The sequence below is a fragment of the Halichoerus grypus genome, chromosome X (assembly GCF_964656455.1).
Source record: "Halichoerus grypus chromosome X, mHalGry1.hap1.1, whole genome shotgun sequence".
NCBI classification, from domain to species: Eukaryota; Metazoa; Chordata; class Mammalia; order Carnivora; family Phocidae; genus Halichoerus; species Halichoerus grypus.
Window position 1 is genome coordinate 93,509,117 of NC_135727.1, and position 23,491 is coordinate 93,532,607.

Below are 23,491 nucleotides of genomic sequence, written 5' to 3' on the forward strand. Positions count from 1 at the left end.
TTTGTACCATAGTGTACTGACTATCTGGAAGGGAAAAATACTTTTAATGTGTGGATACTCGTACTACATTTTACTAGACTTCTGGACCTTTTTGTTGTGATGTCAACATAATTCTATGGGGGGGGGGGGGAAGTACTGAATAGTTAACACTCCCCAAAAAGAGAGGGACTACAGCAGTTTTAGAAAGCACTTACTTAATCATTTCAAAAAGCTTTGGATCTGAGACCTTGATATTTCGTGCCATATTCCAGGAAAGATGAACCATGGGTACTATTGACTTCACACTTTGCAATTTGTTCCATTCGTACCGTTCCACTGCCAACTTATACTGGCAGGCTAGGAAAAAAAAAACAGTTATAAAATAGCAACCCAAAGTACCAAAAGATATGAAGTTACCATTATCACCTTCTCAGATGTTATCAATACCAATTCTGAGAACCTCAAAACATTACAAAAATAATTTTTATGTTTCTTTGATAATTATGGCAATAATAATAGTAGTGAACACATAAAGAGTGCTTACTATAACTATGTGCCAGGCATTGTGCTGAGCTATTTTTATACATTATCTCATTTCACCTTTATCATTACCTTATTAATTTTATTATTCCCATTATACAGATGAAGAAATTGAGGCCCAGAGAGGTTATATAACTTGCCCAAAGTTCCAAGAGCCAGGTCCTGGTCCTAATCCAGGTCTTTCTGGCTCCAAAGGCCATATTCTTAATCTGAATTATCTACTGCCTGAAGGCAGGCATAATTCAAACAGATTTTGACATATTAGGGCTATTCATACAACATACCAGATAAAAGAAAAATTTGAAAGAATGAATAACCACTCTATTTTGCCTTCTCCCATAAAGGGTTTGCTTTATAAAACAAAACCAAGCACTCTAAAAATTATTAAAAGTGTATCTTCCTTGTATATAAAGACATTAATTTGTTATTTGCTGAGGTCTATGGTCTTGGATTTCTACCTATTAACTTGAATTTAATTTCTTGTACTACAAATTAAAATTTTATTCAAGGAGATACAACTCTTCTTCCAATTACTAGTGAGTTATATTCCAAGAAAAAAAAAATAAACCTATCAGATACAATCCTTTATAAATTAAACTTTTTTTTTTTAGCATATTCTTTAAAATACCTGTAAGTGGACCAACATTCCAAGCAATGTTGTTGCACCAGCCAATAGCCTGAACCCAATGAACAGTGCCTGCATTTATCCAGACCAAATCTCCAGGTCGCTGAATAAACCTATACACTGGAACATTTGCTTCATAAAGATCTTCAAGGTTGGGCCACCAAGAACCCATGAGGAAATTCAAATTATTTCTGAAATAAGAAAAAATAATGCAAATGGATCAAATACTTAAATAAAACTCCTTAATAAGACTGGAAAACAAGGTCAAAACTTCTTAAAACATGCTCATTCACACTGCATTGAAACTTAACTGTTTGTGCAATAAGAACTACCGTATGTAATGGGAGTAAAATTAATTACAGTTAAGTATTGAATAACTTATCCAAAGATCAGTACTACTACCGTCAATTGATTTTTCAAAGATCCAAATGAAATCCAAAGCTCCTTTTAAGTAACACTTATACATTAACTTAATTTCATTTCACTAAAGGCTATTTGACTGAACACTTCTTCACGGAGTACCAAGAAATCTCTAAAAGGTAAATGGAAGGTGGAATTGACATCAAGTCACTTAAGTCCATAAACAGGAACGCTATGGCAAATGTAATGAAGTATTAGGAACTTTGATTTCTGAGGCAAAGTGGAAAAAAGAATGGTCTCTACTGCTGTTTTGAATTCTAAGAGGAAAAGGAGACAGGATGTCAGTCTCTAGAGTTTTGATACTAGTTTAAAACTATGCAGCTGAAAACAACTTCATAAAAAACGAATAATCATACACATGCACAAATAACCATCATCACTGCCGCTGCCACCACCAATGTACTTTGGAAACATTCTATGGATCTTAGTAAGCTTTTACTTTAAAATCTGGTTTCTTGGGCGCCTGCGTGGCTCAGTCGTTAAGTGTCTGCCTTCGGCTCAGGTCATGATCCCAGGGTCCTGGGATCGAGCCCCACATTGGGCTCCCTGCTCTGCAGGAAGCCTGCTTCTCCCTCTCCCACTCCCCGTGCTTGTGTTCCCTCTCTCGCTATGTCTCTGTCAAATAAATAAATAAAATCTTTAAAAAAATAAAAAATAAAAAAAATAAATAAAATCTGGCTGCTTCTTTTTCTACTTCATCATGATATAATATGAAGTATTTTTTAAACCGCATAGCAACTTTTCCTACAAGAGAAGTTTATAAAATTCAATAAGCTACATTTTGGGGAAGGAAGAACTTGCAGAATGGAAATGTTCCTTTCCTTATGCTCTAAGAAGCAGTCTTTACTTTTGTCCTGTGCCAAAGGATACAATAAAGTGTACCTTGAAATTATTCTCTTTGGTTTAAATTTAACTTATTTGTTTAGATCAAGGGCTGGCAAACTATGGCCCATGAGCCAAATCCAGCTCACCTATTTTTGTAAATAGAACTTTTATTAGACCATAGCCATGCCCATTCATTTACATATTATTATACATGATTGCTTATGTACCACAGTGACACAGCTGTGACAGAGACCATATGACCTACAAAGCCTAAAATATTTATTATCTGGCCCTTTCTGGAAAAATCTCACCAACAGCTGATTTAGATGGAATCTTTGCCTTATTTTTTTCCTTAAAAAAATGCAAGGCTGCTCTTCAAAGTCTAGAAGACTGCCAATGGTAGTAGCCTAACTGCAAGGGGATATGGATGGGCTTACTGTCTGTAATAAGGCTCAGTAGATACAGTCCAGAAAAACTTGCCCATGAAGCAAAATATGGTTACAAACACAAATTCTATCCCTACTTCACCCATGTGTTGCCATCATAACACTGGAGGAACCTTTCTATCCAAAAGCAAGCAAGCAATCAAGGAGGCAAGACCACCAAATAATCAACAACTAAGTTAAAAAAAAAATTAAAGTTACCCCAAAAAAGCAAGCATCCTTTTTATCATATATTCAAGTGAATGATTATTTCAAGACAGATACTGTTTAAAGTCATAACAAAAACTACAGACACGGTCAGTATCAGTCAGTATCAAAAGCAACAATCCTTATGTGAAACAAAATTACACTGAAATGCTGGGGTAGCAAGTGCTATTTCTGCAGCTTAAATTTACCTAACCCTTCATACTTTTGATATTTTTATTATCCCCAAGTTCACGCTTTTTAGACATCACCTGCCTCTTCTAATTATCTTTGTTCCCAGATTACCTCCCCATTAGGTAGGAAAGAAAAACTAAATCCTGAAGAGAGCCAATCTCTACTCAGAAATGATGAACAAGGATTAGTGTACTGTGGTTGTAAAAATATACTACTATCTCAAAGTTTAAGAAATACAAATCTTGGGCGCCTGGGTGGCTCAGCTGGTTAAGCGACTGCCTTTGGCTCACGTCATGATACCGGAGTCCCAGGATGAAGTCCCACATCAGGCTCCCTGCTCAGCAGGGAGTGTGCTTCTCCCTCTGACCCTACCCCCTCTCATGCTCTCTCAAATAAATAAATAAAATCAAAAGAAACTAAAGAAAGAAAAGAAGGAAAGAAAGAAAGAAAGGCAGATCTTTCTGTAGAACAATGGAGATTTCCTACATGACACTGCTCTTTCTCTGCTACCACCGGACCGCTGGTCCATAAAAGTAAGCACAGATTAAAGTAGATCAGGTTATTTCATTAGAGCATTTGAAACTTTAAAATTTCACATCTTTGGCTTTCTTATATGAAAGGAAATCTGTGTATTAAACAGTAAAAACAATGAAAGGTAATTATCTTTTGCTTGTATATAAGGAAATTTTGGATTAGTGTGGGGGTTTTTTTGGTAACTATATTTACACTTGTTACTAAACCAAGAAAGATGTTTACAGCAAAGATCCTGTAACCCAAGATAAAAAAATTCTAAGTTAGTATGTGGAGTATGTGTATAATTAGGTTTCAGAGTCTCTCATAATGTAAATGTTTCTGGTGGTTCCCCCTTTACTTTCTTGGGGTGGGGAGAATAACACCATATATATGTATAATTTATGTTTTTAGCCATAATAATTTTCCAGTGTTATTACTAAAGGAAAATATCAACGTTTACATAATGGAGTACTTTCAAAAAAAAAAAAAAAAAAGAGAGAGAGAGAAAGTTTCCATTTAGACAAATAATTAAGTTTAAACCAATGAAAATAATTCTGAGGTACTCTTTAACACAAGGTAAAAGAAATAAAGGAAGGCTATTTCTAGGACCTTAAGGAAAGGAATACTTCTACTAGGTGAGTTCCTTCAAACAGAGAAAATAAAATCTGAAGCAGTTGATTAAATTTTGTAAAACTATTTTATAGGAATAGTTGCCAGTGTAGTTTTAAAAAAAGGATTTATATCATGGTGATATGACAAAGAGTAATATGCTCAAACTTGAATTATTAACAACCTATGAAGGGGCTCTATTATAGAATTCCTTCCACTTCTAAAACCATTCATAGTAAAATAATTTTTCTTGGAATATAGATCTCCCACATGAAAAAGTATTTATGTATCAATTGTTCAATTAACCTAATAAACAACTCAACCTTCCTATCTTCCAAATTCAAGGCTGTTACTACCGCATGGAGTAGTTTCAAGGCATCTTTCTTAAAGTATTCTCAGTAATGCAAAGGAATAGACTTGGAATCAAATCAATTTAAATGAATTTTTTGCTGAATGGTTAAGTGAATACTGGCTACATACATTAGGATATCCAGGTTAGTAAGCTGTCCTTTACAATTACTGTTTTTGAGTAATTACGTTTAAAGAAAATTTAGTTTGGAAACCTACTTTTCACAGAAGTCATTCAGAACACCCCAATAACCTTCAGGGACAACAAACCATTCACAGTCACCTGGACCAATATTTATGTTAACTGAACAGAAGTTGTTATTTTCTTGATGACCTGAAATGAGAAAAGAAAAACAGTAATCAGCATACTATAAATTCTATAGAAAAATGTGCCTTTAGAAATAAGACCTCGGAAATGTTCAACATAGAATGTTCTGGTGGTATTCAGCTGTTTGTCATTATTTCTGTGTCTAGTTTTAGAGCAGAGTTTGGTCAGCTCCTAACTTATTCAGCAAGACCTTCTGCAGAGGTAGTCTAAATCAAGACTACAAGCTGGGGCGCCTGGGTGGCTCAGTCGGTAAAGCGGCTGCCTTCGGCTCAGGTCATGATCCCAGGGTACTGGGATCGAGCCCCGCATCGGGCTCCCTGCTCGGCGGAGAGCCTGCTTCTCCCTCTCCCTCTGTCTGCCGCTCTGCCTACTTGTGCTCTCTCTCTCTGTTAAATAAATAAAAATCTTAAAAAAAAAAAAAAAAAAAAAAGACTACAAGCTTAGGTTCTACAGCCAGGCTCCTAAGCTTATGTGAACCTGAGCACGTTGCTAAACCTTTCTGACTCCATTTCCTTATATAGAAGATTAGATAATAACAATTCCAATAAATCACCGGGTTGTTTTGAGGGATCAATGAAATAATGACTGCTCTGAACAGTGCCAAATATATGGTAAGTAATAAGTATTAGCTATTATTGATATCATTATCACTTCTTTGTGAACTAATCACCATTTCTCACAAGTAGTATTAGGACATCAATAAAGAGACAAGAAACCTGGTTTTCAAATGTAGCTGTGGGAGTATTGTCAACAAAAGTGATGGAGCAGGGAACTCTGGAGAACTCTTCAGAAACACTAAAAAAGAAAAAATCTAGTAAAAACTGCCAGAAGCAACCTTACCGGAACTCTGGGCAATAGTCAAAGGTTTACAGTGACCAAGTGAATGCCTGACCAGAAAGAACTTACAACATAGTAGGAGACTTTTATGTCACTTTAACTTACCTTATCCCCACCCACATCACTAGTGTGGCAGTGGACTTAAAAATGGTAGTCTTGTGTTCTAGTGTGAGTGTCCCTGGTTCTGGAGGGAGCACAGTGGATCTTGTTCCCAAGGAATTATGTTTTTCTGTTTTGACTTGACTGGAGTTTCCCCAAAGGACTAACACAAGGAGCTTCACTCTATCAGGGCAAGTGGTTCAGTGGAGAAGGTCAAAACATTGAAAGGTCAATGAACAAAGGCAAAAACAAGGAGTTGGGGCAAGCAACAGACACACCAAAGGCCTGGAAAGAAAAGCTGGGGGGAATAAAGGCTTTGAAAAGTTCCCGTGAACACTAGAGAATTTAGAAAGCCACATGCATACCCAGAGCAGGGCGCATGCTCAGAAAAATACCTAAGACCATAAATTGTAACTTCTTGCTAATCTTTAGGCGCAGTGCAAGCAAGGAGGTAAAGGCTAAAAGTACAACTGTAAGCAGCATGGATAAGTGTATAAGGAGTGACTCAACAAAGAGGCAATCTGCAAAGACCTGGAGAATTATTTTTTCTTTTCTGTTCATTTTTCCATTCTTCTTTCTTTTTTTGGCACAAAGCACTGAAGGAAATCTCTGTCAGGTCACTGGCTAACTGCTGAGATAATGGAAAAGAAACTTCAGCACCCACACGTGCCAAGGAATACAGTCTTTGTGAAAATACTGTGGAAAAGTCACTAAACAAACAGACAACTGTAGCCCACAATAAGGAAGAACAAACCCTGGAGAGGGAGAATCTGATTTCTGTAATTGCCACATGATAACATTCAAAATGTCAAAATATTAGCACAGTACTATGCTTAGGGAACAGAGACCTCAGGGACTACATCTGACCGAGAATACAGTCTTTTTTTTTTTTTTAATTCTCAGAGTCTGTTTTCACAAAAAATTATGAGGCTTGCAAATAAACAAAAATGTATGACCCAGTCACAGGAAAAAAAAAATAACAAAACCTATTCCTGAAAAAGAACAGACATTGGACTTCACAGTCAAACACTTTAAATCAACTGTCTTAAGTATACTTCAAAGAGCTAAAAGAAACCATAAACAAGAACCACAGGAAACAAGGAAAATGAGGTCTCAACAGAGATTATTAATAAAGAGACAGAAATTACCATAAATAAAATTCTGAAGCTGAAAAGTGTAACTGAAATTAAAAATTCACTAGTGGGTTTCAAACAGCAGATCTGAGCAGGTTAAAGCAAGAATCTACAAACTTGTAGATAGGTCAAATGAAACTAACCATTTTGAGAAGAAAGAAAATAGAACGAAGAAAAATTAATAGAGCCTAAGGGACCATCAAATACACTAACCTATGCATTGTGGGAGTCCCAGAAGAGGAGAAGGGACAATAGGGATATATGAAGAAGTGATGGTCCAAAACTTCCCGAATTTGACAGAATACATGCATCTATACATCAAAGAAGCTAAAGAAACTCCAAAGTAGGAAAAACTCAAAGAGAGCCACACCAAGACACAGTATAGTCAAACTAAAAACCCAAAGAGAATTTTGAAAGCAGGACAAAAAAGTGATTTGTCACATACAAGGGATTATCAATAAGATTAATAGCTGATTTCAGATCAGAAACCATGGAGGCCAGAAAGCAACAGGGTAACACATTTAAACTGCTGAAAGAAAGAAAGAAAAAAATTAACCAAGAATTCCATATCTGGCAAAACTATTCTTCAAAAATAAAGCAGAAACTAAGACATTCTCAGATAAATAAAAGCTGAAAGAGTCTGTTACTAGCCAATCTGCCATGTAAGAAAATGCTAGGGGCTGAATTTTTGGGCTGAAATGAAACAAAGACAGTAATTCACAGCCCTGTGATGAAGAGATAAAGTACTATAGTAAAAGTAACTACCTAAGTTGGAAGATTCACACTTTCCAATTTTGAAACTTACCTCAAAGGTACAGCAATCAAACCAGCGTGGTACTGACATAACGATAGAGATATAAATCAAGGAAAGAGCATCAAGATTTCAGAAATAAATCCATACATCTGTGGCCAACTGATTTTCAACAAGGGTGCTAAGACCCTTCTATAGAGGAAAGAATAGTCTTTCCAACAAATAGTGCTGGGACAACTGGATATGTAAAAGCATGAATTTAGACCCTTAGCTCATATAAAACCACATATAAAAATTAATATGGATCAAATACCTAAACATAAGAGCTGGAACTATAAAAATCTAAGAAGAAAACCAGGGGTAAAACTTGATAACCCTGGATTCAGCAGTGGTTTCTTACATATGATACCAAAAGCACAAGCAACCAAACAAAAAATGGATAAACTGAACTTCATCAAAATTAAAAACTTTTGTATATCAAAGAACATTATCAAGAGAATGAAATAACAACTTAAAGGATAAGAGGAAATATTTGCAAATCATATATTTGATAAGGGGTTAATATGCAAAATATAAGCTCCTACTACTCAACAACAAAAGGACAAACAACTGAATTACAAAATGGGAAAAGGACCTGAACGGACATTTTTTCAAAGTGGATAATATACATGGCCAGCAAGCACATGAAAACCAAAACCACAAAGAAAAACCACTTCACATCCACTGGGTTGGCCATAATAAGAAAAAATGGAAAATAATCAGTGTTGGTAAGGATGTGGGAACTTTCATATATTGCTGGCATGAATGTAAAATGGTGCAGCTACTGTAGAAAGCAGTTTGGCAGTTCCTCAGAAAGTTAAACATAGAATCACCATATGAAATCAATTCAAATCCTAGGCATATAACCAAAAGAACTGGAAAAAGGGATTCAGACAAATACTTGCACATGAATGTTCACAGAAACACTATTCACAACAGCTAAAAAGTGGAATCAACCCAAATGTCCATCAATTGATGAACGGATAAACAAAATGTCCTATATCCACACAATGGAATATTTGGCCATAAAAAGGACTGAACCATTAATACAATGCAGGTGACCTCAAAAACATGCTAACTGAAAGAAGCCAGACACAAAAGGGAACATATTATATGATTCTATTTGTATGAAACATCCAGAACAGGTAATTCTATAGAACCAGAAAGTAGACTACTGGTTGCCAGGGGCAGAAGGAAGTGGGGAATGGGGAGTTAATGTTTAATGGGTATGAGGTTTCCTTTTGGACAGATGAAAATCTCTTGGAACTACACAGAAGTGATGGCTACACAGCACAGTGAATATACACTAAATGCAACTGAACTGCGTACTTTAAAAGGATTAGTTTTACTGTGTGATTTTTACCTCAATAGAGAAAAATGTAGCTGCTCTCACCATACCGTGTCTTTTACATATGATAGTGTGATGTGAATATGGTACTTTTTAAAAAAATTTTGTTATGTTAATCACCATACATTACATCATTAGTTTTTGATGTAGTGTTCCTTGATTCACTGTTTGTGTATAACATCCAGCACTCCATGCAGAACGTGCCCTCTTTAATACCCATCACCAGGCTAACCCATCCTCCCACCCCACTCCCCTCTAGAACCCTCAGTTTGTTTTTCAGAATCCATTGTCTGTCATGGTTCAACTCCCACTCCGATTTCCCCCCTTCATTCTGCCCCTCTTGTTGTTTTTTTTTAACATATATTGTATTATTTGTTTCAGAGGTACAGATCTGTGATTCAACAGTCTTGCACAATTCACAGCGCTCACCATAGCACATACCTTCCCCAATGTCTATCACCCAGCCACCCCATCCCTCCCACCCCCCACCACTCCAGCAACTCTGTTTGTTTCCTGAGATTAAGAATTCCCCATATCAGTGAGGTCATATGATACATGTCTTTCTCTGACTGACTTATTTCGCTCAGCATAACACCCTCCAGTTCCATCCACGTCGTTGCTAATGGCAAGATCTCATTCCTTTTGATGGCTGCATAATATTCCATTGTATATATATACCACATCTTCTTTATCCATTCATCTGTCGATGGACATCTTGGCTCTTTCCACAGTTTGGCTATTGTGGACATTGCTGCTATAAACATCGGGGTGCACATACCCCTTCGGATCCCTACATTTGTATCTTTGGGGTAAATACCCAGTAGGGCAATTGCTGGATCATATGGGAGCTCTATTTTTAACTTTTTGAGGAACCTCCATACTGTTCTCCAGAGTGGCTGCACCAGCTTGCATTCCCACCAACAGTGTAGGAGGGTTCCCCTTTCTCCGCATCCCCGCCAACATCTGTCATTTCCTGACTTGTTAATTTTAGCCATTCTGACTGGTGTGAGGTGATATCTCATTGAGGTTTTGATTTGGATTTCCCTGATGCCGAGTGATGTTGAGCACTTTTTCATGTGTCTGTTGGCCATTTGGATGTCTTCTTTGGAAAAATGTCTGTTCATGTCTTCTGCCCATTTCCTGATTGTATCATGTGTTCTTTGGGTGTTGAGTTTAATAAGTTCTTTAAAGAAATGGACCCTCAACTCTATGGTCAACTAATCTTTGACAAAGCAGGAAAGAATGTCCAATGGAAAAAAGTCTCTTCAACAAATGGTGTTGGGGGAAAAAAAGTGAGTATGGTACTCTTAATACTTACAAACTCTTACCATGGGTAGATGGTTGGAATTGGCCATGGTATGGACTCCAAAATAAAATTTAGCACTAATTATAATTAGAGATGCTGAAATCCCACTGTCAAATTCAAAATGTTTTGGGGTAGAGCCTGAGAGCATCTCTATAGTTTAGAACATACATGATTGAGCATAAAGTCCATGAGGTAGGTACCACCTTATCTATGTAACTCCAGGAACAAAGTGTTTGCCCCATAAAAAAGTATTCAAAATAATTTTTAAAAAATTGAACTAAACTAATTAAACTATCCATTTCTTCTAAGACTGAGTTCTCTAACAGAGTAACCACCTGAAATGGGGTTTATATAAACTGAGATGTGCAGAAATTATAAAGTACACACTAGATTTCAAAGACTTAATATGAAAACAAAAACTGAAAAATCCCATAAGTTTTATATTGATTACCAGTTGAAATGATAAGATTTGGATATACCAGGTTAAAATTATTTTCACCTATTTTGTTTTGCATCGATATGACTACTATAAAACTTTAAATCATATATATGACTTGCATTATATTTCTACTAGATAGCACTACTCTAAGGGAATTCCTTAGAGAATTCTTCAGTGTTCCGCAGGACACTTCTGAGAAACTAATGCCTTATATACAAACTGAAAAAAAAAAAAACCCAAACAGTTCAGACACAAGTGACAAAGAAGTAATCTACCAAGTTTGCTTCCCGCCCCCCCCATCTGTAATGAAAAACTGCATTCTTTTTGAGTTGAGGGTATTATTTACATAAAATAATTCAAATTGGAGAGGTTTGCAATTGAAATGAATCTTAAAAGAACCAATCCAATACTACATACATAAGAAAAATGAACTCTTGGGGCGCCTGGGTGGCACAGATGGTTAAGCATCCGACTCTTAGTTTTGGCTCAGGTCCTGGTCTCAGGGTTGGGAGATCGAGCCCTGTATTGGGCTCCACACTCCTTGCAGACTCTGCTTGAGATTCTCTGTCCCTCTCTCTCTGACCCTCCTGCTTGTGTTCTAAAATAAATAAATAAATCTTAAAAAAAAAAAAAACCTCTAGAGAGTTCAAATAACTTGCCCAGTATTTACATCAGTGTCTAAATGGCAAAGGGGGCGGGGGGGGGGGGCGACATATAGCTTCTGCCATTTATTCTAGAACTGTTTCCACTTTACCCAACTATGGATAAAATATCACAGAATTGGGCTTCCAATGGCTTGAGGACAAAAACTACTACAACCTAATGGTTCTAATCCTGGCTGTACAGTATAATCCTCTGGGAAACTTTGTAAAAAATATTGTGCCTGATCCCAATCTCCAGAGGTTAATCAACTATTTATTTTTAAAAGAGATTCTAATGAGCAGTCAGGACTTGGAATCCACTGACCTATGTTACCCAGAAGCAAGCATAGGCCTATTTTGAAACAACTTTGTAGTTACAATTCAATAAGCAGGTGACAAAGAAGAAAGCACTCTGGTTTTCAAACCATGGCTGCTTCAAGTTGCAAATAGAAACATCTGATGGTGATATGCAGCCTATAGGCATTGGCATATAGGTGAACTTGTTATCACCAGTCATCAGCCCTAATTGTTAAATATTTTGAACATCACTCAGAAATTTCATGTTAATCCAAGGAAACACAAAGAAGATGGTATTTTAGTGTTGGTCAGAATTTTAAGTTTAAAACCAATGTAATTCATTTTACAAATGAAGAAAAAGACCCAGAGAAAGAAATGCGATTTGCCAAAAGTGACAAGCCCAGTTAATAGAAAGTCCAGACTGGATACCAGGAGAACTCTAGAAATGTCTCCCCATCAAGTGCTTTGTGTGAACTGTGTGTTGCACCCCAATTAGAAGATTACAACCTCTACTTCCTTATTTAAATGAAATAGAATGGAATAGACTAGAAAATGTATTATTCTATGAAACTGTTCTTGTATACACGTATGTACACAAAGTCATAAAATATATATATATTTTTAAAAGATTTTATTTATTTATTTGACAGAGACGCAGCAAGAAGAGGGAACACAAGCAGGGGGAGTGGGAGAGGGGGAAGCAGGCTTCCTGCGGAGCAGGGAGCCCGATGCGGGGCTCAATCCCAGGACTCTGGGATCATGACCTGAGCCAAAAGCAGATGCTTAATGACTGAGCCACCCAGGCGCCCCCATAAAATATATTTCTTAGTGTGACTATGGCAAAAAGAAAAGTTTAGAAAAAACTATATCCCATCACTCTGCAGGAGACAGGATCAACAACAGTCTCTAAGCCACAGGGACTTTCCCAGGAGTGCTCCAATGACCCCTTTCCAGATTAAAATGCTATTGTTTCAGGACTATTTTATTAAAAAAAGGTAATATAACAGGAAAAATCTTAATAATACAAGTCAAACCTTATAACTGGAGTAATCCTTTCAGTTTCCTTCATTGTAAATGAAAAGAATCTGGTTCTCTTTTGCATGTTTCACATTTTGATTAATTCTGTTTTTCAATTGTAGGAGATAATGTTAGTTCATAAAAGTTACCTGGTGTTCTGCTTCCTGGAACTTTCATGTACAGTTGAACTGTGTTCATGCCCAGTATGGTATGACCAACATGACTTAGAAGATTTCCTGCTGATACGACACGCACAAAAGCAGGAAGTTTAGTCAGCTCATGTAGCTGCAACTTCCATCTGCAATAAAATAACAACAGATCAAGAGTGAAATCCTGCTACAAATATTTGTGGAAGTTAGCCATTCCTTCAAAAACTTTGTGTCCCAATCCAAAAAACAATGAGATCTATAAATATTGTACTTTTGCATAGGGAACACTGAAATGCTTAATTTTTTCAATTTTTCCAAAGAAAACTTCCTAATGAAAAGAGGCATAAAAATTACTGAGTTAAAACAAAAATACCAAGTAAATGAAAGAAAAAAACCTGACTTCCTATTTTTATAATTGCTGTAGAATTCTATTTTATAAAATTATTATACACTATTAGTCATAAAATGTAACTTTATGATTGTGTACTTAGCCTAGTCAGGGTCTTGATGAAAACCTGTATGAGTTTTAAGTTTAAGAAAATAACTTCATTGTAAAACCTAGCAAAAATAATTTATCTGAAACTTGTATATCAACTTGGAAAAATGACAAGGGAGGAAAGAGAAGAGGAAATTGTAGACAATTCTCAGTCTTGCAGAGGATACCTCTGCATCAGTTCACAGAAATACTATGAAGACTTACTTTTTGTCATCAGACAGGTCAATGTTGGTCCCAAACTTTATGGTTTTAAAGGGTCCTTTCCTCCTCCTCCCAGAACTTAAAAAAAAAGAGAGACAATATTAGAAACATGCCTTTTAAACAGAAATACTAAGTGGACATTAAAAATGACTTACTTATCTGAAGATGTAGATTCACTATCTGAGTGGTCTTTATGGTGACTTCTTTTCTCATTTTCTTCCTATAGATTAAGCAAAACACATTCTAGTTTAGTATTCCACAACCAGCTATCCTTTCCATCATGCAACCGTAAATTTCACACCTAGATTGATGGTATTATCTATGTTTGGAAGCTAAGTTTCTATAGGCCGCTTTCACATGAAAATTTCTTTAAAGACCACACATTAAATAAAAACCCAAGAAAAGTCAATGCTCACCACCCGTTGGCATGGTATCTGACCTCCTCAGCCACAGTTATCTTAAGAGTTCTTTCTTAATAACATTCTTCTATAAGGGGAAAAATCTATAGATTCTCATTCTTGCCCCATTTTTAAGAGGAGAGAATTTTTTTTTTTTTAAATTGAGAGGCCTATCCATCTTGATTATAAATTTTCTAAACTAGCAGGGCTGTGTGGGTATGTATGTAACTATAAGGGTAGAAGGTAAGATGTTCTCTATTCTTGATTATGGACAAATGGAAGTTCTCCCTGGGTTAAATCTTTTCTTCCACAATGAATTATACACAAATGGTAACACATTTACAACATTAGTAAGGAAAAGAAGTGCTGCATAAATATAGGTGCTTTTCAATGCGAATATTACTACTATTATTTACAATTTTGGGGTCACAGATACAGTATCTCAACACTGTCCTACTATTCGAGTTAGCAATACTTAGTATATTTTGGCCTCCCTCCCTTTAAATGTATAGTTTCTAAACATTTGCCAAATTTTTCACATGTAATGGTCCATGCCGTCAAAGCACACAAAAAGGCATCTTTTCTTTGGTTATGGATCCCATCCCATATAAATACTCTGCCTCTTAGGATCTTTGCTTTTCAACTCCTCCTCCTTTGGTGGCTTCTTTGGTGATCCCTGAATCTTGCTTATTATTTATCCTCTTCTGAACATAATACTACCACATAGTTGAAGTATCTCAAAAGTTTGTCCATATGAGATTCATACGGACAATGAATTCACTGCAGCTCATTAAAGCTGCAGGACAATTCTCATTAGATGAATTTCTCTGTAGGATATAGGGAATGGTAGTGAGAAAGAAATACAAATACACAGTTCGCAGGTACAAATGTTGCCTTCATTAAAAATGTGAACTCGAGGCAGAATTTTAAACAGATAAGCAAATCTAATGAATTACAAATTAAAGACTTGCAGGCACATGTTAAGTTTTAGCTGTAGGATAAGTACAAAACAACTTAGTAGTACAGACAAGTATTTGAGTAATACATTTAATAAACTCATTTTTGTGGATGTTTTATGTTCACTTTGTGGGAGAATTCACGAAGTACTCATTATACTGCTAAAGGATTTTAGTAATGATTCACTGCTGAAATGACTGAGTCTTTTAATAATAATCCTCTGATTATTTTTCCGCTTTGGTTTTTAATTTTCCATGTATTTTGAAATAATTTATTCCTCTCCCTCAGTTTTCTCTTTCAGACTGAGGCCAGTAAGAACAACACTAATGCTTCCTGGAGGCGTTATCTATCAGATAATACTAACCTGGTAGAGGAGAAAAATGGGAAGGCACAAGACTAGGAATTTTGCAAGCATAAAGCAATCTTGAGACTTACTTTATCCTCTGGTATCAGTGGCTCTCAATCTGAGGCAATTTTACCCTCCAAGGGATATTTGGCATGCCTGGAGACCTTTTTGACTGTTAACAACTGGGGTAGACGGTAAGGGGTGTGCTATAGGCATCTAGTGGAGAGAGGTCAGGGATGCTACCAAACACCCTACAATATACAAGACAGCCTCCCACAACAATGTATTATCCAACCAAAATGTTAATAATGCCAAGATTGAGAAATCCTGCTTTAAACAGAAACATCCCAGGGATGAGGGAGACATCTCACTAGACAGTAACAATATTTACTTTATCAACCCATAGGCTTGCTTTGACTTTACTAAGAGCAAACTGCATAGCACTTACATAGTATTTCGTGTAACTACAAAATAATGAGATGCTTACAAAAGAAATGTGCCCTTTCAAAACAAAAGAACATAAAACAATAAAACAGTCTAAAAATAAAATAATGTTCAAGGAGTAAACACTTACCCTCAATGATTCCTGGAAGGAGGAGGCCTGGTACTGTGCATATTTAGCAATTGTAGTATGAGATCGATTACTTTCACAATGCCAGATTTTCTTCGTTCCAGTAGGATCCCAGTTTTCATCTGCTGGCTGCAACAACTGTGTCCTCACTTCCACCATATGTTCATTGTTAGCTTCCACCAAAGTTTTGGTAGAGAAAAGTCCCAGGTCTTCATAAATAAATAAATGTAGTTAATAAATGAAAATTATATTTGGAATAATACATTAAAAGTGCTTTATGGCATTCTATCCGGTTCCCCTAAAAAACAACCAGGGCCTCTGCACAACCTAAACTTCGTGCCAGGTTTACACAACCAGACAACGAAGCCCCAGACCTAATCATCATGCCACCAGCAAAGGCGGAATCAAGGGGCCAGGCACTAGTTAGAAGGCTACAGTCTTATTAGTAGCATTGTATTTTATCTACATTTTATATTAAAAATTCTTTCATTAGATAACCTAAATCACAATTATATAATTAGACCAAAATAAAAGCTAAATTTAAAAACCACTAGTAAATTGCCAGAAACCAATATTGTATCTTCACACTATGGATTAAAAAAGTGATACACAACCACACACACACACACACACACACACAGAGCCAGAAAATATTAAAATGAAAATGTGAAAACTGAAAAACTTAATAGAAATAAGTTTCTGCCACTGCTTTAAGAGTCACAGATAGCAAAGGAAATATAAAACTTTTTTCTTATTTAAAGCTTACCCAACTTAAGAGCTCCAGCAAGGCCACGTATTACTGTAACAGGGTTGTTTGGATTTGTACAAAATTGGTGTAATGGAGGAAAGAAAGCATCACGTTTATTTTCCAACTGTAAAATTAAAACATATGGTCAGATCTCTGGAAAACAGACCTTTTATTTAAATATTATGCCAAATTTATATTCATCATTTATTGCAATTTCAACAATGCACCCTGTAATTTCTATTTTATATTTTACAGCATTTTATCACTATGTCTTTTGACCCTAAGTTGTAATTAGATAGTAACCACATACATTTCTCTTGTCCACTGTATCTTGAACAAAATATGCGGGAAGAAATAAAATTAAAACTTCAAAATCAAAGCGATTTAAATATTATTCAATTTTAAAAAGGAAGAAAATCCTATCACATGCTACAATGTGGATGAACCTTGAAGACACTATGTTCAGTGAGAATAAAGCACTCACAAAAAGAAAAATTGTGTAAAATTTTACTTATATGAGGTATCTAATGTAGTCAATTTATAGAAACATAAATTGGTGGTTACTCAAGGGCTGAGAAGACCAGGGAAAAGGGAGTTGCTATTTAATGGGTATAGAATTTCAGATTTGCAAGATGAAAAGATTCTGGAGAAGTGTTTTGCAACAATAAGAATATTACTTAACACTACGAAGTGTATAGTTAAAAATGGTTAAGATGGTAAATTTTATGTTATGTGGGCTTTTTCCTCACAAAAAGAGAAAACAAAACCACAAAAGGTCAAAGTGTTTTTAAAAATAATACCAAAGTGAAAGCAAGCTGAAGACCCATAAAAGATAAATCTTAATTTTGCATTTCCCTCTCTCAGCCTTCAGTTTAAAGGTTTTATTACACATCTATCCCAGTGCTTCTCTTACATACTAAAGGATCAATAAATACTGGTTGGAGGAAGAATTAATACACTATTTGGCCTCTAGAGGGCAAAAACAGGGCCAAATCCCCAAAAACAAACTTTATAGTTTAACATTTTTTTCATTTGGGGTAGAATTGGGAGGATGGAAGGAAATGGGGTAGGAGGACCTACTTGGGAGAAATGTAAGAGTTTCTTTGAACTTTTATCAACTTCCTACATCAGATGTCTAAATGTTCTTAAAGTAAAACTAACATCCGGTTTTAAATAATCTTTAACATTTAACATTCTTTAAAAAAAAATGAAATACCTATTATCACATTTTATGTTTTCAAATGCCTTTTTTGAAGGTAATGAAAATATATAGTTTTGTAGATGCATAAGCAGAATGAATGTTAAGGTCCACACAACTAGTAGAATGCAGATTTAAAACCCAGCGTAAGTTATATACTTTTAGGTGGTTTTTGCCTCATACCGTTCAAAATTGGGGGCAGTAAGAAGTATTTCTCACTACTCTAATGTAATCAGGGTTAATAACTGAGAAGGCATGTTTTAAATGCTATTATGAAGTCTTTCTGAATACATCGTTTCCCCCCCCAAAACATTCAAGCTACTGCCAATAATTTTAATGTTTCCTAAAGGGCATCCATATTAACTTAAAGCAAGATCTTATGAAAGACAGGTAGGTGCAAACACCGGTTTAATTTATTTCTAGTCAGTTAATTCAGACTCACATAAATACTAGGTGTAGGTGGATTCAACTTGTCCTTTGGCAAGGGAGGGTATGGTGAAGATGGTGGTCTTGGAGGTGGACATTTATCCAATAAAATGCTACTGTTAGATAAGCCATTTTTACCTAGATTCCTTAAAAAAAAAGAAGAAGAAGGGAGAATAAATCAGCTGTACATTTATTTAGAAAACAGAAAAAAAAATCCTGAATTAAGTCCAGGAGATCTGGATCTATCAGAAAAAACTAAGAACAATTATTAACTTCAGCAAATACTTAGTTTCATTCCTCTATTTTCACTGAAGAAAAGTAATAGAAAAAATACAACACATGAATTATTGATGACATTCCTTATTTTGCCCCTAACTTTCCAATTTATTTTCCTCACCTAAGGAACAAACACGAACTCCAATTTCCTCTCCACCATCTTCTACCATCAGAGTCTTTCCATTAAACGTTAAAATAACTTGACCAAAAAGGTCTAGATAATAGTAAAAATAGAATACATCTTTCTTCCTATGTCTCATCTCAGCAATTATAACCAGAATATCTTTGTGATAATTCTCAAACCGAAAAGATCTGTACCTTTTTTTCCTCTCAAATCTGGAAAGAATTTTCTGTGTAACTCCCTAATAAAATTCAGCAAGACTCCAATCTACTAAATTTTATGGAAATTATACCAGTTATTTTTAATGAGGCATATAACTGCTATCTATTCTCTGATATTCTATATAATTATTACTTAGTAGTAGTTGGGGTTTCTTTTCCTTTAATGGGTTGATGTATCATGTTTGTTAAGTTATAAATTCTTCAAATATGGCAGAATTATTTCCAAATTATAACTCTTTTAGTGTTAAAATTTTTTTTTTCCTACTTCTTAAAGTCTATACCCAACTCAGAAAATCAGCAAGATATAATTTTGAGCTTTCGATTCATTCCAGGTTAACTTCACCCAATTATTACAAGTTCAAAAATAATCAATGCATTAAAATAGCAAGTACTTTAACACTACAATTTTAGTTAAGAATTTGAAAATTGTAATTATGGCAGGGAGTTAAACTTAGTAATTTTACTTACTAAAGAAGGAATTAGCAATTTTCATCATATATTATAGAATACAGGTTGAAACAAAATTAATTTCCCTTATCTTGCTATGTTTTTGCCAAACTGAAAAAACCCTTACAAATCAGCCTGTTTTGGTTGGCATTAATGAAAACTAAGGCTTGAAATTTCACTGCTACAAACTTTTGAGATGTTACATTAAACAGGATCATGGATGTCACTTTCTTAATTTCTTTAACTGTAACTCCAAGTAAAAACAAAAGCGTTCATGGCAGGTCTCAAGGAATGAATTAAGTTTAAAATAACTGATTTTTTTTAAAAGTATGTGAAATAGTTATTAAAGTGAAATTTTAAGTTCAACTAACAATTAAGGCTAAAGCTTAAATAAATGAATATTCTATCACGACATCTCTCAACAAAGCATGAGTGTCCTCTACATTTAAAGATAGACATTTAAGCTTTTAAATTTAGGTATAAAATCAGTACTAATTTATAAATTCCATGGAAGTAGAAAATAGGTGGTTGACACTGGTAAATTCGAGTATTATCATTAAATCAATGCCAAATAAACATTCACTTACAAGATACGAATAAATAATTAGTTTGCATGCTGAATTATATATCTGCCACTCTTTTAACTTTGGGATTTAAACAAAATATGACTCCGAATACATAAAATTTGTTTTCTAGAGCAGGAGATGAATGTACAATATAGTAAATGATTAATATTTTAAGGAATTGGAAGATATGGACCACGCATTAAAACTACCATAAAAGAACATCTCATACTAATTAAATGTGGCACCAAAATTTAAGCTTCTACAACATTCTGGACATTTAGAGATGAGACTAGAAAACAGGGTTTGATAGATTAGCAGAATTCTGCCTCCATCATTTCTATAGTTCTGTAACAAAAGAAAAAAGGGAAATGGGAAAGTATAATAATGAAAAATACAGCTGCTTTTATTTTAAAATAGAAAAGAAAAAGGTGGAGAAAAGAAAAAAAAAGGTGAGTCATGACTAAGGGAACGGATAGTGACTGAACCACCAAATGTTGCAATTACAATTTTAAACCATAAAAGCAGCAAAGGTATTGTAATCGCCTTTTGATGTATAGCACCTAAGATGAACCAAACAAGAATAACCAACATCTTAAAAAGGAACTATATATGTGAAAATAAGAGGGTAGTCAGAATAAACCATGTAATCAAATTGAATCCAGCAGTTTACTATTGTATTACAAACATGGACTCCCTGCTTTTTTGAGGTCAAGTCTGAAACAAACAGGAATTTCCCTGAAGGAATTCATGTAGGTAGTTGTCTATATAGTGACTATAAGCTTTTTCCACTGAAAATACACTTATCAGTCCTAATACAAAGGACAGAACTGTACATAACAGGAAAAGACTTTATCTTATGAACATATAAGTGTCCAACACTGTTTATAGTACTTCAAAGCTAGAGTAATGAAACTAATATAACAACGCAAAGTAGAGAAATGCGTTGAAGAAAGAAATACTATCCCATTTTAAATCCTTTTCTCTCATTTTGAAACTTTCCCCAAGCAGAGTAGGAAACAATTAGTCATTGCCCAATTCTTTACAATATTGGCTTAAACTTGTTTCACATTTACCCACATCATTTGGTAGATAAATGAAGAAGTGCTCTGTAAGTAAACCAATCTAGGCTTTAATTATCTTTGGTTATGAAGCTTCTAGACCAGAGACATCAAGTCTCTTGAGGCTAAGTCACTTTCCTCTTCCAAGTTCTGGAATCCTGCCCAGCAGACAGGACATCACCAACAGAACAGAAATGGTAAACCTGATGCCTATCATTTGCCATCTTGACTTTTCTCTTAAGATTTGTATCTCTAATTTATCAGAGCATCTTTGGTCTCTTCATTAATAAACCAAGGCCTATAGTTACTGAAATAACACAAGCAAACACAGGGATCCATAGTGTTTTGATGTATCAAGCCACTTACAACTCTGTGTGTGTGTGTGTGTGTGTGTGTGTGTATGTATATATAAAAACTCACACATATACATAATTCTCTGTAAAAAGGCAAAATTGTCTTTTAAGAGCTAAAAGCTAAAAATAAAACTATAAGAATGTGCTTAAAAATTCTGAAGTAAATATTTACATATACCTAAAAGGTGAGATGGAAGATTATAATCTTTAATATATTAAGAAACAGAGTCACACCTAGGTACCCACAGCATATGACTTTATTAATAAAAACTTAGGGTAACTACTACTATACACTGTTTATAACTTGCACTTCCATGGAACTCTTTAACATTATTTCTCCAGAATACCCTTAGGTCCCATACAGTATATGATATTAGTTTTGGACCTCTAAATTTTCCCCCATTTTCTAGCAACTGTCCTGAGATTAGAGAGAGTGGAAGAGGGAGGAAGGCCCTGGTCCAGCAGAGTGGTGGCAACAGTATCTAGGAAACAGGACAGAGGCCCTAAGAACAGAGTGGGGAGCAGGGAGAAGGCAGTACAAATTGGCAGTGAGCCAAGGCACTGTGTTTAAGTAGAACTCAGGATAACATTTGATCTGGACATTAAAGCACACCTACTTTTTTTTTAGGCCCAGAGTTAAAATGCATGTCAGTGTAACATCTAGACAAAAAGACTAACATAAAAACCTTAAATCAAATTTTAGAAATTCAGGAATCTTACTATATGCTTTAGAAGAATTTGGTCTGATTTAGAGATCATCCAATGTGGTTTGACATGAAAAATGAAAAATCTTGTAAGACAGTTAAGATTAATTACAGTAGTTACCATGTTGTAGGCCACTGGGGAAAATGCTGCCAACAATGTGGATCCAAAAGACAACACAAAGAAAATAATAAAATATGAAAAAGATGTAATTTTTGTCTATGTCAGAATAAAGGTAATAGCTGAATAGTGAAAAATGGACAGAAAATGAAAAGTAATGAAAAATAAAACACAGACCAAAAGGTATTTTAAACAAACTCAAATACTCTTTAAAGAAAAAGAACTATAGTGTATTTACAGTAGTGAAGTTCCAATATCGCTTAATTATCACTCTTACATGCAAAAGTAATTCTCCCTACTCCATTGCTTCTACCCCATGCTCCTCCCAAGCGGCAAACTACAGGATAACATTTAACTTAATCCTATTTATCAGTGACAAACATTTAATGGTGGATCCATAATACCTTCTAATAAAGTAATCTAAATAGTAGAAAGGATAACCAGACTTCCAGACTCCAATAAATAAGATGCATAAGCACTGGTAGCTGCAGAAAGAGATTTATAGAGATGCTAAGTGAGAACAGTTTTGAACCTTAAAATGCATTTAAAAACAATACTTTTCACATCTGACACATTAAAAGGTCAATGTAGGGTGCCTGGGTGGCTCAGTCGGTTAAGCGTCTGCCTTCAGCTCAGGTCATGATCCCGGGGTCCTGGGATCGAGTCCCGTGTCGAGCTCCCTGTTTAGTGGGGAGTCTGCTTCTCCCTCTGCCTCTGCCGCTCCCCCTTGCTTGTGCTCTCTCTCTCAAATAAATTTTTTTAAATCTTAAAAAAAAAAAGGGCCAGGGGCGCCTGGGTGGCTCAGTCGTTAAGCGTCTGCCTTCGGCTCAGGTCATGATCCCAGGGTCCTAGGATCAAGCCCCGCATCGGGCTCCCTGCTCCGCGGGAAGCCTGCTTCTCCCTCTCCCACTCCCCCTACCTGTGTTCCTGCTCTCGCTGTCTCTCTCTCTCTCTCTGTCAAATAAATAAATAAATAAATCTTAAAAAAAAAAAAAAAAAAAAGCCAATGCAGACAAACTAGAACTAACGTATGTATTTTCTAAGATGATTATTTTCTATACTTTTTCCATTATAATCTACAAAAAAAGGCCTTTTAAAAATTTACTATATAGCTGCTCAAACTTAAAATTTAATTTACTAAAAAATACTGCAGAATTCTTTCTTGTGTTCGTACCAGCTATGTTACCTGCCTTTTACTGAAGTTTTAGTCACTTACAGAGGA

General features: G+C 35.4%; 1 protein-coding gene across 10 annotated transcripts in view; it reads right to left on the reverse strand.

Annotated features, from left to right (window-relative positions):
* The window catches only part of KDM6A (lysine demethylase 6A), a 201,420-nt gene that overhangs the window by 20,345 nt on the left and 157,584 nt on the right, over positions 1 to 23,491 (reverse strand). For 9 of the 10 annotated variants that reach the window (XM_078064293.1, XM_078064296.1, XM_078064294.1 and 6 more), the window contains 9 exons: positions 18,422 to 18,551; positions 16,800 to 16,905; positions 16,037 to 16,242; positions 13,917 to 13,981; positions 13,765 to 13,839; positions 13,065 to 13,213; positions 4,900 to 5,014; positions 1,148 to 1,335; positions 195 to 336 (listed from right to left, as the gene is read on the reverse strand). In XM_078064293.1, the coding sequence (XP_077920419.1) occupies positions 195 to 336; positions 1,148 to 1,335; positions 4,900 to 5,014; positions 13,065 to 13,213; positions 13,765 to 13,839; positions 13,917 to 13,981; positions 16,037 to 16,242; positions 16,800 to 16,905; positions 18,422 to 18,551 (1,176 nt within the window). Of the gene's footprint in view, positions 1 to 194; positions 337 to 1,147; positions 1,336 to 4,899; positions 5,015 to 5,724; positions 6,128 to 13,064; positions 13,214 to 13,764; positions 13,840 to 13,916; positions 13,982 to 16,036; positions 16,243 to 16,799; positions 16,906 to 18,421; positions 18,552 to 23,491 lie in introns of those variants that run through there. The other variant, XR_013444622.1, reaches the window with a different exon arrangement.